The following is a 16,390-nucleotide window of genomic DNA, read 5'->3' as shown; positions in this document are numbered from 1 at the left end:
AAAGTTTTCAAGTCATCTTAAGTCACAGTAAGTGCATCTGTCTCCAGGGACACAGATGTTACCTATTAACATCACGTCCCTCACCAAGCTCCTGTCAAGGCTTTCTGTTTTAGATGAATTGCCGACTAAAAGTGATGCACTTTGCCTAAGTGTTCGGAGCAATTTTTTTGTTTTTTTTTTTCAGAATTTTAGCACTGCAATTATTAAACCATGAAGGAAGGTTGTGGCCGCAAACTGCTGAAGGAAAAAAAGGTGGACTCTCATTTTAAAAGGATTTGAGCAAGAAAGAACCTGAGTATCTGGGTCAGGGTAGAATCAGCGAGGCTGAGATCCGCAGTGATTTAGATTCTGCTGTGAGTGAGAGAGAGAGAGAGCAAAGGAGAGCAGAATTTTGGCGCTCTGGATGACTCACAAATTAGATAGTAAATGGAAATAGTAACGCTGTTAGCCTGGTGATGGTGAAGCACTATGGAAGCCCAGTTAATTGGCGCAGTCCAGCGATGTTTTAACAGCGATAACTGATTTATTGTGTGTGTCAAGGGCATTCAATCACACATAGTCACCTGCTTAAACTCTGAGCAAAATCAGAATAATTTATGGATTTTTTTTGTACCTGCAGTGCAGACACCTGAATGGCCTTTAAACCACATTTTTTAAATTGCTATTACTAATTACTATTGAGCTGTGAAGTATTGACCATGTGGTGTGGCTAATTAATCCATCAAGGACGATTGACTTGAGCTGAGAGCAGCATGTACAGTAGGCAGCATGCAGCTACCAAGAGGAGGAGGATGGACCCTCGCTGTTTGACACACACTGCTGTCAGTTTGGACCATTCAGCCATCCCTAAAGGGGTAATACTATCTTTATCTTCGTGCTCTTAGCCTCGGCATCAATTACTCCCTGGCAGACATTGCTTCATCAGGGATCTTCCACTGTTACTGATGCCTATGTCAGAGGTTTTCCACCCTCCTCTAACATTTTATTGATGCCATGTGATTTCCCTGTCACTCCTCTAAGCACGCTGTCTCAAGTTTTGACTGCTTGCGTGTTTCCTCATTGTGTGTTCGCCGTCTCTCTCCTGTCGTCACTTCAAAAGGCTGCTAATGCTCACTTTAGAGGCGGCGGTCCTGCATGTCAGAGAAGGTGAAGCAGAGTGACAGCTACGCTCAGTCGTGTCTTCAGGGGGGAACGAATTTTCACCGAGCCAGTTTGAATGGGAGAGATTGCAGTGCAACGTAGAGAGGCAGCAGGTGTTGTCACACAGCCAGATTCAATAAACTCCAAAACAGAGGTTTTACTTAGAGAAGAAACCCAACCACAGAAGAAAACACATTCCCTTATCTTGTATTAGTGAATAATATTGAGACATTTAGAGTGAGAGAAGGGCTGCCTTTCCATCATTGTCCACTTGTGGCCTCCTGAATCTTTAAATCAAACTCACCCTGGCCAGCATCTAATCTTTTTCTTTCTCTCCCTTCTAATGTCCCCCTACTCCTCTTCTCCTGCTTTCACTCCCTGCCTCAAGTATAACATAATTGCATTTTCTAGGCCTGATTTCCATACTAAATATGCAGCCCTCCATCTGTGGGAGAAGCCAGCAGCCCAGCTCCACATCGTTGTGGTTATCACTGAGCAACAGGCCCTCACACCCTCGCTGTACAACCACCGGTGTCATAATTACCCACAGTTTGGCTAGTTACCCCGTCCTGCTCTGCTAACTTCCAAAAGGGATTAGCACTTTTTCCTGTTTTTCTTGAGTGATTACTTGAAAAGGGGAAAAACACAGCTGCTTCTATTCGTGGTTCCTCATTATTTGTTCGTTTATTTACAGCCATTGTCCTGCAGTATATTTAACTCATTAGCTTTTATGGATATTGACCCCCAATTTCTTTCACCGTGCCCCTTGCTGTCTCTACATATAATTGGTCTACAAGCAGCGGGACCCGGCTAATGAATTACGAATGGTGTGCTTTAATGGTGGGTTGTACTTCCTACAGGCCCCCTCCAGAGGTTTCATTACGCTTCATATGAAGCTGCCATACTGTCTAAGGTTACCATTATGTGAAAGCTGTACATAAGGTCTGCTGTTCAAGACTCATGCAGCTGCTGCCCACATGCCATCTCTCTCGTTTTCCTCGGTGTTTTTCCTAGAGACTCATTTTCATCGTGTCACATCACATCAGTAGTTTGCTTTAAAGGTAACTGCTTAGTCAGCCAGTTGGCTTCATGCGAGTTGTATTGTCACAGCTACACTAGAGACTTTCAGCTATTAAGTAAATCTTTCCTGTGATATACAAGCTTGTTGTCTGCAAGGATATGCAGATATAAACTCTCAAGGATTCTTGCTGTGGGTATCTGGTCCCACAACATTTTCAGCGGTAACTCTGGTGGAAAAGAACTCCCTGTGTTTGTTATCCCGACAGTCCTCTGCCTGGGCTGTCAAAAATACTGGCATTAGGATAGTTTTCATCCTAAGCCTCTATTAAAGAACTTATCAAGCGCTGGTTGTGTTGGCCTGCAGGCTGCTGCAGAGTCCCTGCTCACTAAGCAAACCTGGAGTCTGTGATAACATGAGCGCACATGCTTTCTCGCTTTCCACGGAATAGTTCCTGTTAACAAAGATTTGCTTTTTAGAATCACTTCAACAGCCCATTTGTTGTGCAGCAATCAGCCCTGCTGGCAGTCGCGCTTACATTTAGGCTAAATCACAAACCACTTAGAGATTGTTTAAGTTCCTTATCTATGTGAATATTTGGCTGAAGTTTTATCATCTTTCTTGTGGCAAGAAAAACAATCACTAGTTGTTTAAACATTGCTTTGATGTTCATATTATAGTTGCTGGTGGAATATGTAAGAGAAATATATTTCTTGACTCCTAAAAATGACACTCATTACAGATTTATTAAGCTCTAAGTACTGTTTTACCTCCAGATTCAGCTTCAATTAGAACAAAATCCTCAACTGTCACTCGTATTTTTTTACCAAACTGCGTCATAGCTTCTGTACCAGCGTTTGTCTTTTATCTCGGTGTTACACAGATGGGATTAAAGAGAGGGTCAAAGTGCTGAACAAGAGAAAATTGAGTTCTTTTAAGATGCTGATTAATCATTTTGTGTGACAAACGTTTTTCAGACATTTTTTGCTTTATTTTACTTTATTATAAGAGGGCGATTCCACTTAGTCCATACATGCAAAATGCAAATAATGGATACTTGAAACATTGAAATCACACATAGATGAAGGATAAAATGGAATTTGAAGTACAGTCAACTACCAAGTGAATGGGCCTGAATTGTGAAGAATACAATTTAGCGTGAATAGCAAAGTAGGAATTCAGAACAATGCCAGAAAAAAAGAAAGAAAAGTCTGATAGAAGTGTCATTACCCTCTTCCTGGCTGTCCCTTGTGAAATCAGCACTTTCTGAATGTTAGTTTGTCCTCATCGAGGATGATTAGTCACGCTGATGAGCTTCCCCCAGATTATATGCGAACAAACTCTCCTCCTTTGCTGATGTTTGATCCACTTAGTGTGAAGGAAGTTATGGATTTAATTGCCGAGATGAGAAATGCAGCAGCAGGCGATGATGAGATCTGTTTATCCTGGTAAGGTGTCCTCCAGCTGCTGGCAGTAATGCACATAAAATGACTCGAGACAAGGTTTTTTGCAAAAAGGCATTAAGGCGTCGTATAGCAAACAAACACAGACAGCAAATGAATGCAAAATGCTGTGTGCTGATTCTGTAAAGTCACAAGAAACTAGTCTTAAGTTTCTCACCTGTTCATTAAGGGACCATAATCCAGTTTTTCATTAAACATTACATTTGACATTAAAAAGTTGGCAATCATTGTTAAATACAGCACAACCTCAAACGCTTGTCTTTCTGTATATTGAATTTAGATGGCCTCTCATATGCAGTTGAATGAATGAGCTGTGTGAAATGAGTAAAGAAAGAATGGAAACAAAGTCTTATATTCAGCAGACAGTCTTTAAGATTATTATGGTGTCCATAGCTGGTGTCTTCTGAGATGCCACGCAGACTCTTTTATCCTACAAAGCAGTCAAAGCTGACTTTGCTTGACAATTTATGCTAGGAGATATGCTTATTTGCTCAGCTGCTGAAAGTTAGAAGTGAAGACTGATACCATTCCGATGTGTGTCTAGTCTCCCAACACATTTAGCTGACGTAGCTTAGCATAATGACTGAAGGTAGCTAGCTTGGCTTTGTCCAAATATAACAAAATCAGCCCTTTTGTTAGCAAATCTGAAGCTCACTTATTAATAAGTTGTAGAGGAAGCATAACTGAGGACAGTGACAATGAAAATGTGCCAACATCATGATGCTTTTTTTTCTTTTAACTTCAATTATATTGCCAAATGCAACATCAGTCATTTTTGGCTCCAGTTATATGTCAACTGCAGTTAGAGCTGCAGTTCAAGATGATGGCAGTGGCTGCAGAGTCTGACTCGTTTTAGTGTAAAGCATGCAAGGCTTTCAGAGTTTGGAAGTACTTTTAACTATCACACAATTAAAAGGTGGTTTGCACACTGTCCAGAGTTTCATTAGCATGCCACGGCAGCACAGAAAGCATACAGGAGGCACTTCTCTCCTTCTCTCTATGCTCATACATGCTGTATTGAATACAGCCAAATTCCCAATAGAGCAGTTCTCATTTATATATTTTTCTCTTCCTGTTGCCAGACAACAGAGCGAGTATGAAATAATGAGTGGAGCACGGCTCATTCAGACTACAGGAAGCTGCTGCTCTGTTACGCTTAAATCCAGTTTTTGTGTCTCCAAAGTTGTCTAAACTGCACACATGTTTAAAGAAGCAGTGGTGCAATGAATTGTGTGTTATTTTCATAGAATATGAAGAGAACAAACAATACCCAGCATCTGTAAAATATCCATGTTACAGAATATCCAATGTCTATGTTGTACTTTGAGTATACAGATGGAACTTTTTCACTTTGCCGGGGGTTTAAAAGAAACTTTGATTTCTTTTGGACTTGCAATAGTTAGCCCTCTTTTTATTTAATTTAATCATGTTGGAGTTTCCAGTTCACCTCTTAAACCTGCCGCATACGATGACATACAGTTTGTCAAAATAAAGGAACCTAAATGAAACTGTCATTTAGCTTGTTTTTTTTAAAAATGCATATTATTGACTAAAATAGTCAATAGAATAATTGATAGAAAATAATAGTTTGTGGCTGTCCAAAGTATAAAAAAGTAAAAAGACAAGTGGTTTGATCAGGGGGCTATTTGCAGATTTTCGGTTGCCTTATAGACAACCTTACATTGACATCAAACCTTGAGGAAGTTGCGTGAGATATAATGTATTAGAGAGCTTTAGAGGTGCTGGTAGACAGATTTGCTGTAGAGTCAGTCTAGCTGCTATCTTATCTCCAGACTTTCTGCTATGCTAAGCTAACTGGTGGTTGTATTGATCTTCTTATCTAGTCTGTTTCCCTTAACTGTCAAACTAAATAAAGTAAGAATTGGAAACACCACAAATAGCAAGTGAACAGATGTTTTTATGATCCCATGAGTCTAATTGGAAAAATTATGCTCAGTATTCCTCAAAGTTTCTGCAAAACGTAAGCTCTTGCCAACGAGATCTTACGTCTGTTGAACTCATGAATGGCTTTCATTCTTTCCTCAGATGAGCAGCAAACGCTCCAGCAGTTTCCGACGGGCCATCGCCAATGGCCGCCGCACGCTGCAGAGGGAGATCCTGCTGGACGAGACGGGGCTGGGTCTGTACAAACGCTTTGTTCGTTATGTGGCCTACGAGATCCTGCCCTGCGAGACGGACCGACGCTGGTACTTCCACCAGAACCGCCTATGTCCACCGCCTGTCTTCATTGCCATCGTCACCATCGTCCAGGTTAGGAGATGACATAATTGGCTTGTATTAGGTCACCGAATAAGTCATTCGATGAATTCTGCTGATTTATCCCCACTGATTCACGTATTCCTGAAACATTTTACTGGAAACTCAAGCAGGCAGTGCTACAGACCCCTAAAACTGACTCGAGTCTGTTGGCTCAGTCGTTCGCGTTAGACCCCCTGAAAAGATTTTCTGCCTTTGATCACATGCTTTTTCTGTGAGCTCGATAGGAGCTCGTAACCCATTTGGGAGTCAGGGGCTTAGTGGGTGCATTTAATGCCATTCCTCCAAGCTGAAACCCTCAGTCAGCCTGCATGCAGGGATTTCTCTCTCACTCTTTTTTTTTTTTTTTTTTCAAACACCGATTTTGGAACTGGGAAACCAGGTCAGTAAGCACCCTGGCCACCACAGGGGCATTAATTGACCTATTATGTTCATTTGAAAAAAAAAAGAAAACCATGAGCATGAAAGCCTCGTGGACCACAGTTGAATGGTTGGAGATTAAGCAGCAAAAATAACCTACAGCTTCTTAACAAAACTTCATCATTTCCCCTGAAATCATCATAATTCTTCGGAAAGTAAGCCAAGTGTTCCTATAATGCCTCCAAATGGCACTGAATGGTCTGTAATGACAATGAGAATATGATAATAACAGTTCACATTCATTTTAATTCACAGAGACAATGAGTCATTATTCTATGAAAAGAAATTAATGGAATTGAACCAGATGTGCCGTTTTTTTTTTCTCTGCAGTCAGTAATTGTCTCTACAAGTCTAATAAGCATCAGCTGAGGAATACAAAAAAAGAAGAAAACATCAAGTGTCTTCCATAAAGCACAATGGGTTTTGTTTTGTGGGGCAGTTTGCAGCTTTTATATGAAGCTATAGACATGTCAGCAAGAACTGATATTTTGGTGTCATTTCCGTGTCTGTGCTGCAGATTATCGTGTTCATGTGCTATGGCATCATGCTAAACAAGTGGGTGCTTCAGACGTATCAGCCTGACTTCATGAAGAGCCCTCTGGTCTACCATCCCGGCCACCGTGCACAAGTGTGGCGCTTCTTCAGCTACATGTTCATGCACGTCGGGTACGTTCGTAACCCTCCACTTACCACATCTCGATTTCCGCAGGATGAGTTCAGTTAATGTCTGGTTGCAGATGACACAGAACTGTAGCAGAAACAAAAATCACATGCTGTCACTGAGTCTTGTTTCCTCCGTGTGTTCTCTTTTCAGTTTAGAGCAGCTGGGATTCAATGCTTTACTGCAGCTGATGATCGGTGTCCCTTTAGAGATGGTCCACGGCATCTTACGAATAAGTTTGCTTTACATGGCGGGAGTGTTGGCCGGTGAGTGGATTTTTTAAAAGAAGTGTATTGTTGTGTAAATGAATGCTTCACAAAGAGCGTAAAGGAGCACTGTGGGGCCAAAGATGACGCAAGATTTCCTTTCTGTTCTTCACATTTTCCTTGCATGAGAAAGGATGCCACATCAACCACAAATAAACATTGATACTTTACATTTGCAAACATATAAAAATGATAGGATAAAAAATAGCATTGCTGCAGTTAATTATATTGATATGATGGCTATCATGTTGAAAAATAATGAACTGTCATAATTTATTATTTTTTCAGTGTTTATGTTATCTGCAAATTAGCAAACCAAATTGTCTAAAGCTACTGACTCATTTAGAGCAATTCTGATAATGCTTATATTATTTAGCTCAATGTTTGTGTTGGTTAATACACTGCATGTCACATTTTAAAACAGTATTAGTCATTTCATTTAGTTGCAGAGATCCGATATGCTAATATTTTCTATCTTTAGCCATCATTCTGGCCAGTTGTCGATGCCAATACTAATATTTACATGTATTTTTCCACCTACTTGCAGGGAACATCAGGTCTCTCCTGTAGTGGAATCAGCATATTATTATGCCAATTCCTATTGCGATGCTGCACTGGCAGGTGCAGAAATAAACTACAATACTTTTTAAATGTTACACATTCACTGGGCAAAATAAGAAAACAACTTCAACTTACACTTGTAATGGAGGCCACCTAAACACAGACTAAACCGGGACCAGGACTAGGACTTTGAGGAGTCAAAGTAGGCATAAAACCCTAGATGTAGAAGTTAGCATAATTTCCCGGATACCCTCTCTTGAAATACTTTACGGTTTAACACTGTAAGTGAAATTGGATTTAAGTGTAACTCCATTTCTCTTAGCCTACAATACAACATCACTGGGTTCACTAGCTATGACAGCACTGACAAAATGGAAAATGAGGAACTCCAGACTAAAAAGCGATGCAACGAGGGGTGCTTTTGTATTGCCTCTGGATGCACCAATAAATTTTATAGAGTTAGAAATCAAGAAAAGATTATCCACTTCCATGCTTTGCTTCTTAAGCAGCAGGTGGTTCTTCATCGTTGGCTAGGTGTGCTGAAACAAGAGAATCCTCCTTGTTAATGAGGACTGTAAGGATGAAAAGGTTGTTGAGTTGGGCGTACTGGTGATGTGATGGATGAACAAGCTTAAGGCCACATGTATAGCTAATGTTTGCTAAATGTTCTTGGGAGAAAGACTGCTAATATTAGCTGTCTAGCTTTGCTGCTGTCACTTACATTTAGCTCACCTTTCCTTATGTTTCAATTTGAAGTGCAAATAAAATTTTAACGTGGTCCCAGTCGTCCCAGGATTTACATGCTGCTGTCAGTTTTGTTTTGGGCACTGTTTTGCACATCAATTCCTTGCGGTTTATGTGGCAAAATTTTACTCGAGACGATTTGGCTGACATCTCCTCCCAGACGGCCACAGTTTCTTCTTCTCCTGCCTCTAGTACTGCATTCATTTCATTGGAGTGGGTATGAAGGAGGCCTGAAGGGGTGACAGCTGTTCAACACAAACTTCAAATTAGAAGTGAGTGAAGTTATTGGTTGCATTTGAAGTTTTACATCCAAACACAGTCATGATGTTACCAAATAAATCAGACAATTTAGTGATGTCCCTGCAGTGGTGGTCTGGACTTGACTGTTTTTGAAATAAAGGCTTGAGTCTCTTTGTTAGAGACCAAGACAAGTTTGACTAAAAAGGCAGTTTATTCTGAGATAAAACCTTCAAAACATGGTTTCGAGAACAAGACCAATCATGAGAAGTGCAACACTAATAAGATATATCCATGGTGTCATTTTTACCTGAAATGTGAGATCATTTCTAGTGCGTAATGGTCTATACTTTCCTTAAAACAGTAAAAGGCTATTTCTACTCTGCCCTGCTCTTTGTTCATGTGTGTTTTTGCCAGTCTGCAGCATTTTTGTGATGACCTACTTTTTCTTCCCCCCCCCCCTTATCTTGTATTATTGTTTACAATCTGCAACTCACCAATGCTTTCTTTTTTATTTTTGCCAGCGGTTTATCATTTATCAAGTTAAAGGTGCTGTATTGCATTTTATGTTTGCTCTGTTTGCCGCTACTTTTACGCGCACATACGCTTCCAGTGAGACCGGATTTGTTAACATCTTGTCTTTGAGTCGACATCGATGATGTCCCTGTTTGATAGTTTTGATAAACCTGACTTGACGGGTAGCCCAGCCCTTTAAAAGAACCTACTGAATGTAAATACAGAATGCAGCAAACTGAATGCAGTGACTCACAGTGCCCAGAGGTCAGACTGCAGCTCTCAAATCTTTGTTGACAAGAAACCTCATTAACTTTTATCCTCTTCCAAGCCAGTTTGGAGATTGGAAATTTTAAATCCATGCTGAGTTTTTTTTCTTTCTTTTTGCTGCTCATGTGTTTGCATTACAAACATTGCATTTACAGAAGTCACATCAACACTTCTGCTCTAAACTCTTGTTCCTTTCATCTTCACTGGAACACTTTCCATGTTGGATCTCATACGTCTCTTGCTAACCGTTATTTCATTACCGTTGGGAGCGACAGTCTAATGCATATTGTCCTAAATTCATTATTTTCACTAGCCAGATTTTTAGGCTTTTCTTTCTGTGTGACTAAAAATACAAATTCCTCATTTTTTCCTTCTCCTGTCCTCTCTCTGCTCGTAGTAAAGTGAGACTCGAGCTGCTCAAAAATCCTCTGTAAAAAAGACCCCCTCTCCTCTGCACACTCGCATGCACACACACTCTTAACACTCATGAATTATTGTAGCTTTGATTTATTTTAGCAATGATGACAGAGAGAGAGCAAGCAAGCAAGCGTGGGACTTAGAAGAGGAGAAATGGGAGAGTAATGCAGGGTTGCTCTCTGGAGAATTAGCCTAAGTGCAGTCTGAGATGCTGTTTGGAGATTTAAGCTGCAGCTCGAATCAAAAAGGAGGATAAAGCAGCAAGGAGATCGTATATGGTGACATTTTTCCCCCCAGAGCCTGCAGTCAAAAAATGCTCTGCTTTGAATTATATGCTTGTCCTACATTGTGATCAAATACTGAATACATATAATGCAAGTTCAATCTGGAGCTGTGTGCACCTTTCTGAAGTTCACTGCATTTAACCTTTAACTGAATACCGTCAGAATAAGCATCACGATTACTGGAGTCAACACTAGCAGAGTTTAAGTTCTTCTGATCAGGTTTTTGTCTGACAAATGAGGAAGAAGAAGAAAATCAGTTTGGTAGAGCTGAACTCATGGTCATAAGATATAAAATAAATAATAAGCAATGCCCTTAGAGCAAATAAAAAATGACCTTACAAGAAGTTGTTTGACATTTTCAGGTTTGACATGTGAGGATATGAATATGGATGTATCAAAAATGTTATCAAAAATGAGTTTTTGTATGAACTGACTCGTAGATGGTAATATCAGACTGTTCTCGACTTGAAATGTCTCAAAATCTATAAGAGGGATTGTCACAGTTTTGAGACAATTCCTTTTCTGATTATTATGCCCATAATACTGATATGATGAATTAAATATTGATATTGGATTATTAATATATCTATGATAACTAACTATCTGGTTGACATTGCAATATATGTAGGGTGAACATATGATTATGGTTACAGACTCTCCCTCAAAAAAGCAGCCTAACACACAATAAACTGGAAAAACACTCAGAGAGCACAGACTCTGCCAAGGCTGTTCAGTCACTGTATCATTTCCAATAGATAAGTGCTGATATGTCTGCAGCGGTGGATTTGTAGTAGGATCGCAGTCATGTGATTATCAGCAAGCAGCTGATGTAGTGTTCACCTGTTGTCAAAGTTTCAGCAATGCCATGACACTATTTCGCAATGATACTGAAATCTTTAACAAATCGATGGATCCAGTCTATAAGCCACATCACTGCCAAAATCTAATCACTTGGTCCTTGTTTCATTTCTGACCTTCCCTAAAAAGTTTCATCCAAATCCATTTGTCTATTTTTGAGTAATGTTGCTAACAGACAAAACAGACAGACAAACCAATGCCGATCATCACGTAACACTGCTGAGGTTCCGTTTCCTTAGCGGAGGAATAAAGTTAAAGATGAATTTGACTGATAGCATTATTCTGTCTTCAAATTCTCTCAAGATATCCTGATAGTATCTTAATCGTGAGTTTTTTTCGGTGTAATAATCGCGTAGTGAAAATGTGAAATCATGACAACCCCATTGATGATCTTTTGACTATTCATCTAGCGCCACCATCAGGTCATAAATGTGTCCAATAGTTCAGTTTGTGACCAAATACTTGAAACGCTAACACTCCTTTTGCCTTCAGCTGAACTATGTGTTCAGTGCTACTAGCATATGTTTGCATGACATCATAGCATGTAGCATAGCAACGTCATAGTGGCTTAACGTCAGCATGTTAGCATTTATGTTATTGCGTCACCTACCTGTGCATCACTGTGTCTTAGCACCGGTTCACAAAGCTGCTGTTGTGGCATCTGTCCACATGTTTGGGAATGGTTTCATATCGTAAACCAAACTAGGAAAAATATATTGCAGTTAGATAGATAGAAAAATTAATGTCCCTCCACAGTCATGAAATTAAACTCTAAAAACTCTCCTTATAACAGTTAAGTATTTCAAAGTTTTTTTCCTTTCCTGCCCTAAAAATAGCTTTGATGTAACTACACTGTTGCTTCATTTACAATGCATGAATCTACATAGTTTCCATCGCTCTAAACGCACTACAGCTCGAGCACACCACCTCCACTACAACAAATGTTCTATGCAACACATTGATAAGTTGGTATAAAAGTAGATTTTAACCAGAGGGGGCCTATAAGTATCTGGAATATAGAATCAGTGTATTTGTCCATGTCCTTTTCACAATGTGTGAGTCTGAATGGGTGCAAACTTTGATTCTACATGATGTTTCCCTGTCTTGCACTTTGCATTTTGCCATTGTTTTCCCTCAATCTTTAGAAACTTCTGGCTGCTTGTGGATGTTAGAAATTACACCCAGCGCTTTAGGTTACTCTGTGAAATTCTTGATGTTTCCTTCTCCAATTTTGTTGCCCATGGCTGTCTCATGTTTATATTCATGCAGTCTTATTCTAGCTCATGAGCTCAATCATGTCGCCTGTGCACGCGTGTTGCTTGTTATTTTTGTAGGGCAGCAGAGGTTTCGGGTTATAGCTGCACTCAATGGGTGCGTTTATGGAGCGACGTGCTGCAGGTATTGTGCCTTCATGTATTTGCCTGAACACACTGCAAGGATTTCTGCTCTGCAGGGCTTGAATTCAAAGCCCAAAGAAAAACCACGTCTTTTTTTTCGAAGATGCCTCGAATGCTGTGAAAGTGTAAAACAGTTCTTACAGTTATTCTTATTTTACATGCATGAACACGCATCTCTGCAGTGGTTATCTTGAACATAACGTTCAACAGAAAGATTTTAATCCCGGTGATATAGTGTTATATGAATCTTTGATATGGGCTGATTTTGACACAATTGCATTGGTGCTATGCTGTACTGCACCCTCTGAAAATAAAGTATGACATTGTACAATTTGTCCTAGGATGTGTGGTGAGAAAAGGAACAATTCTGTAATTATTTTTTGACAGTGCTATTCAGACCTTGTTCCTCGTCCTTGCTCGTTTGGCGTCCACTCAGTCACCTTTCATGACTCTGCTGCACAAAGAGTGGGTGAAGAGCTCCACTCGAATTTCGTGAGCAGTGTCGGTCAGAGTTACAGACTGTGTTGACGAGATGAAGGTAAAAATGTTGGGTTGTGAAAGAAAACCAGCAGGGGATCCTTTTTTTCCCATCTACTTCTTCCCCCTCACACTAGCTTTTGGTTCCTTTCCCTCGGGCCGACATATCCTTCAGCCTCTCTATGTGCTTCAGGACATCAACAGGTGCCAGAACACCATGTTTTTTTCTTTTCCTGGTAGCCCTGTGTGTGCCTCGGGGTGTCTGCCTCCTGTAGCACCTTACATTTGAGACAATCCAAATCCACCAGGCTCTCATAACAGCAAGAGAGGCTGCTGGAAGTATGCTGCGTTCAACTTGGATATCAGCGTGTTGATGAGGTTTCACTGTTGACACACTGTAATAGGTTTTTCTTCTGCTGTTTGCTGCCTGTCAGTTTATTCTGCAGTCTTTGGTGCAACAGAACATCGCGTTAGGGTAAAACTTTCACTTTGAGTCATCAGATTTTTGCAGAATTGTCAACAAGTTCTAGTTGGAGAGAGAATTTCATATTGGGTTGTGAAGAAAAAAGTTCAAGTCAAGCATGAAAGAAACAAGTTTTAAGACTGTCACTCAGAGAAGTGCGTCATGTATCCTGCATTTTGAATTTTAACATATCGTCCCCGTCTCTCTTTTCTGTTTACTGTGGCAGAAAAAAAACAGTTTCAGAACATAATTTAATTACACTTGTTTTAATTTATTTGTATTTAGTTTATTTTAATGAGGACATAAGTACAGCATATTCCCTGAGCACAGTAATGACAGATATCACAGCAGTTATTATTTTGCGATGCTTGTGTGCACATGGGGTTTGATGGAAAATACAACCATAAATGCAATAAAACTGCAAGCAGTACATATGCAAATAAACAACAGGAAATAATGATAATGAAAGTACTTTAATAGAAGGTAAAATTCTAAGCAAGGATCCATATTACCCATGACTTAAATGCCAGATACTGATATTAACGTTTAATAAAGACACATCTAGCCTGCAGAACACACACTGCACACAGATGCACAATGCATGCAGGCACACAAAAAATCATGAAATGTGCAAATTTACGTAAGGGGCCATTTTGGACTGAATAAAGCTGCAGTATATCAAAGATATGATTTGTCCATGTGTGTAAATGCTACACGAATCTGTATGATAGTGTTCTCATTAAGCCATCGTAGCATCTGTATTGTTGTCGCAAACACCTCACTGGTGCTTCATCGTCAGCCAGTATACAAAACTGAAGTTATCAGTTTCTATCTCTTTGCAGCAGACAAAAAAAAATCTCTATAAAAATTTTCCTTCACCTGCATCAAGTATCATCTCCGCTTGGCCAGAAGTGTGATTTTGGCACTTGATTGAGCTGTCATCACTCTGACTTGTAATCACATTACCAAGCTAGTTGATGGAATCAACATATTGAAAGTTATATAGCCTGACAGGAGGCAGTGGTCCAATAAAGCACAAATCCATTAGATGGAACATACATGCAGTGTGTTTTAGTTCTACTGAAATATTGTCATTCAAAACTCTTTGAATAGAGTTGAATAAGTTCCTTAACTGTCTTTGTTGGGGGACCAGATGGTACAAACCAACTCACTTAACTCTGAACCATAAGACATGTCTGGGTATTTTTTTTTTTTTTTTTTTTTTTTTTATTTTCTAAAAAATTTTGTTAGGCTTTTGTCAGATTTTTTCTCACGATATAAATTACTGCACCTCTATGGAAACAGCACAACTATGGCTGGGGAGAGAGAAAACTTAAAAAATGTCTTCTGTGCTAAATAACAAATTTATGATGCCAAAAATCATGAAAAATGGGCAAGGAAAAAAATTATGATTGTACACACTAGACGTTTTATAACTTTTCATTTTTTCCCATCCTTGTCTCCTACCTGCTTTGTGTAGACACTGCCTGCATTTCAGCCTAGTTCACCCGAATAGTCTCTAAATTTTGGCTTTTGGGTTGCGGTTCAGTCACAAATGGCTTCACGTTTGCACCATAGAGCACAGAATTTTAGTTTTTTTACAGAATCTTGTTAGAGCAGATAGTTTATTTCTGGCCATCTTTTAAGCCAAACATGTAGAATAAAGGAACTTTGTTAAAATTCCACAATTTTACGCTTATATTTGTATGTTTGCAAGTTTTAGAACAGTAGTTCAAAGACTGTTGCAAAGTTGGAAATTAATGAATTGATTATTCTCTCTTATTTGTTCTGTTGTTTCCATGGAGGTGCAGGACTTTGTAGTGCAGTGAAAAATGAACCCATAGTGAGCAGAAATGTACCAGAAGCAAAAATCTTTCAGAAACTTGGGCATCTGAGGATTTTTGTGTATAAAATGATATAAAATAGTAAAAAATAACAATGTCATACCTTCTTGTCATTCATAGAGATGTCTTAACATATGATGTTTCGCTTAACCAATAGTCCAAAATCCAAACCTATTCAGTTAAATGTTAGAGACACTGAGGTTACTGGGTCTATTTCACGATATATTTCTGTCACTGAAAAGCTTCTAAACTTTTACATGAGCAAAAATTTGAATGCAGGACTTTTTACACTTGAGTACTTTATATACTATGGTACAGGGATAAGTAAATGATACGTGGACTTCCTCCACCACTGTCCCTGGATAAGTAAAGATTAAATATTTCTTATAGATGTCACTGAGTAACTGAAGTGGAAACACTGAGAGGTTTCACCGTGTCAGTGAGCACTTTACGAGCTCCTGTCTCACCTCTGACTGCCTCTTCTACCGATAGAGCCGATAGTTTGAACTGTGCATGAGGAATCTACCAAGAGAATAAACTGTTTACTGAAATCTACCAGCCAGGCAGAGGTAGAGCAGTGCTTATTCCTGTCCTTAGTCAGAAGGAAGGCAGAGATATGCGGCCTGAAGGGAAATCGTAATGGCAATGTGATAAATGGCTGCATGTTGGTATAACCTCATTGTTGCAAGCCAGTTAATGTCGTCGTTTCTTAAAAGCACCACGCCAAGTTACATGTGATGTTTCATCCTTCTGCGTTTGATTAATGTTGTTCTGATACCAGGCAGGACTGCAGCAGTGTCAGATTTCTGCTGCGGCCGTGAGACCTGCTGTATTGTTGGTCTTAATTTAGCCCGATGATTGCTTCTGCATTCTCTCAGGCTAATAAAAGCCTATTCAGTCTCTGAACTACTGAAGGTCTTTAGACTTTTTTGCTTCTTATTCTACTGTGTTCACATTCCTGTTGTGTAACTGATTGATGCTTTATAAAAGCACGCTGCACGTATTTAGGCAGGGTAAATTGATTATATCTGCTGCCAGTGAATAGAGGGCCTTGGTGCACAGCCAAGAGTGGCTTTGTCC

The 16,390-nt window shown here is 39.7% G+C and overlaps 1 protein-coding gene across 4 annotated transcripts in view; it reads left to right on the top strand.

The window, feature by feature from the left end:
- The window catches only part of rhbdl1 (rhomboid, veinlet-like 1 (Drosophila)), a 61,592-nt gene that overhangs the window by 21,349 nt on the left and 23,853 nt on the right, over window positions 1-16,390 (top strand). For all 4 annotated transcript variants that reach the window (XM_055004163.1, XM_023287726.3, XM_055004164.1 and 1 more), the window contains 3 exons: window positions 5,668-5,892; window positions 6,836-6,984; window positions 7,133-7,245. In XM_055004163.1, the coding sequence (XP_054860138.1) occupies window positions 5,668-5,892; window positions 6,836-6,984; window positions 7,133-7,245 (487 nt within the window). The remainder of the gene's footprint in view (window positions 1-5,667; window positions 5,893-6,835; window positions 6,985-7,132; window positions 7,246-16,390) is intronic.

Source organism: Amphiprion ocellaris, chromosome 18 (assembly GCF_022539595.1).
Source record: "Amphiprion ocellaris isolate individual 3 ecotype Okinawa chromosome 18, ASM2253959v1, whole genome shotgun sequence".
NCBI classification, from domain to species: Eukaryota; Metazoa; Chordata; class Actinopteri; family Pomacentridae; genus Amphiprion; species Amphiprion ocellaris.
The sequence above is the reverse complement of the archived record's forward strand: the minus strand, read 5'-3'. Positions and strand labels throughout refer to the sequence as shown.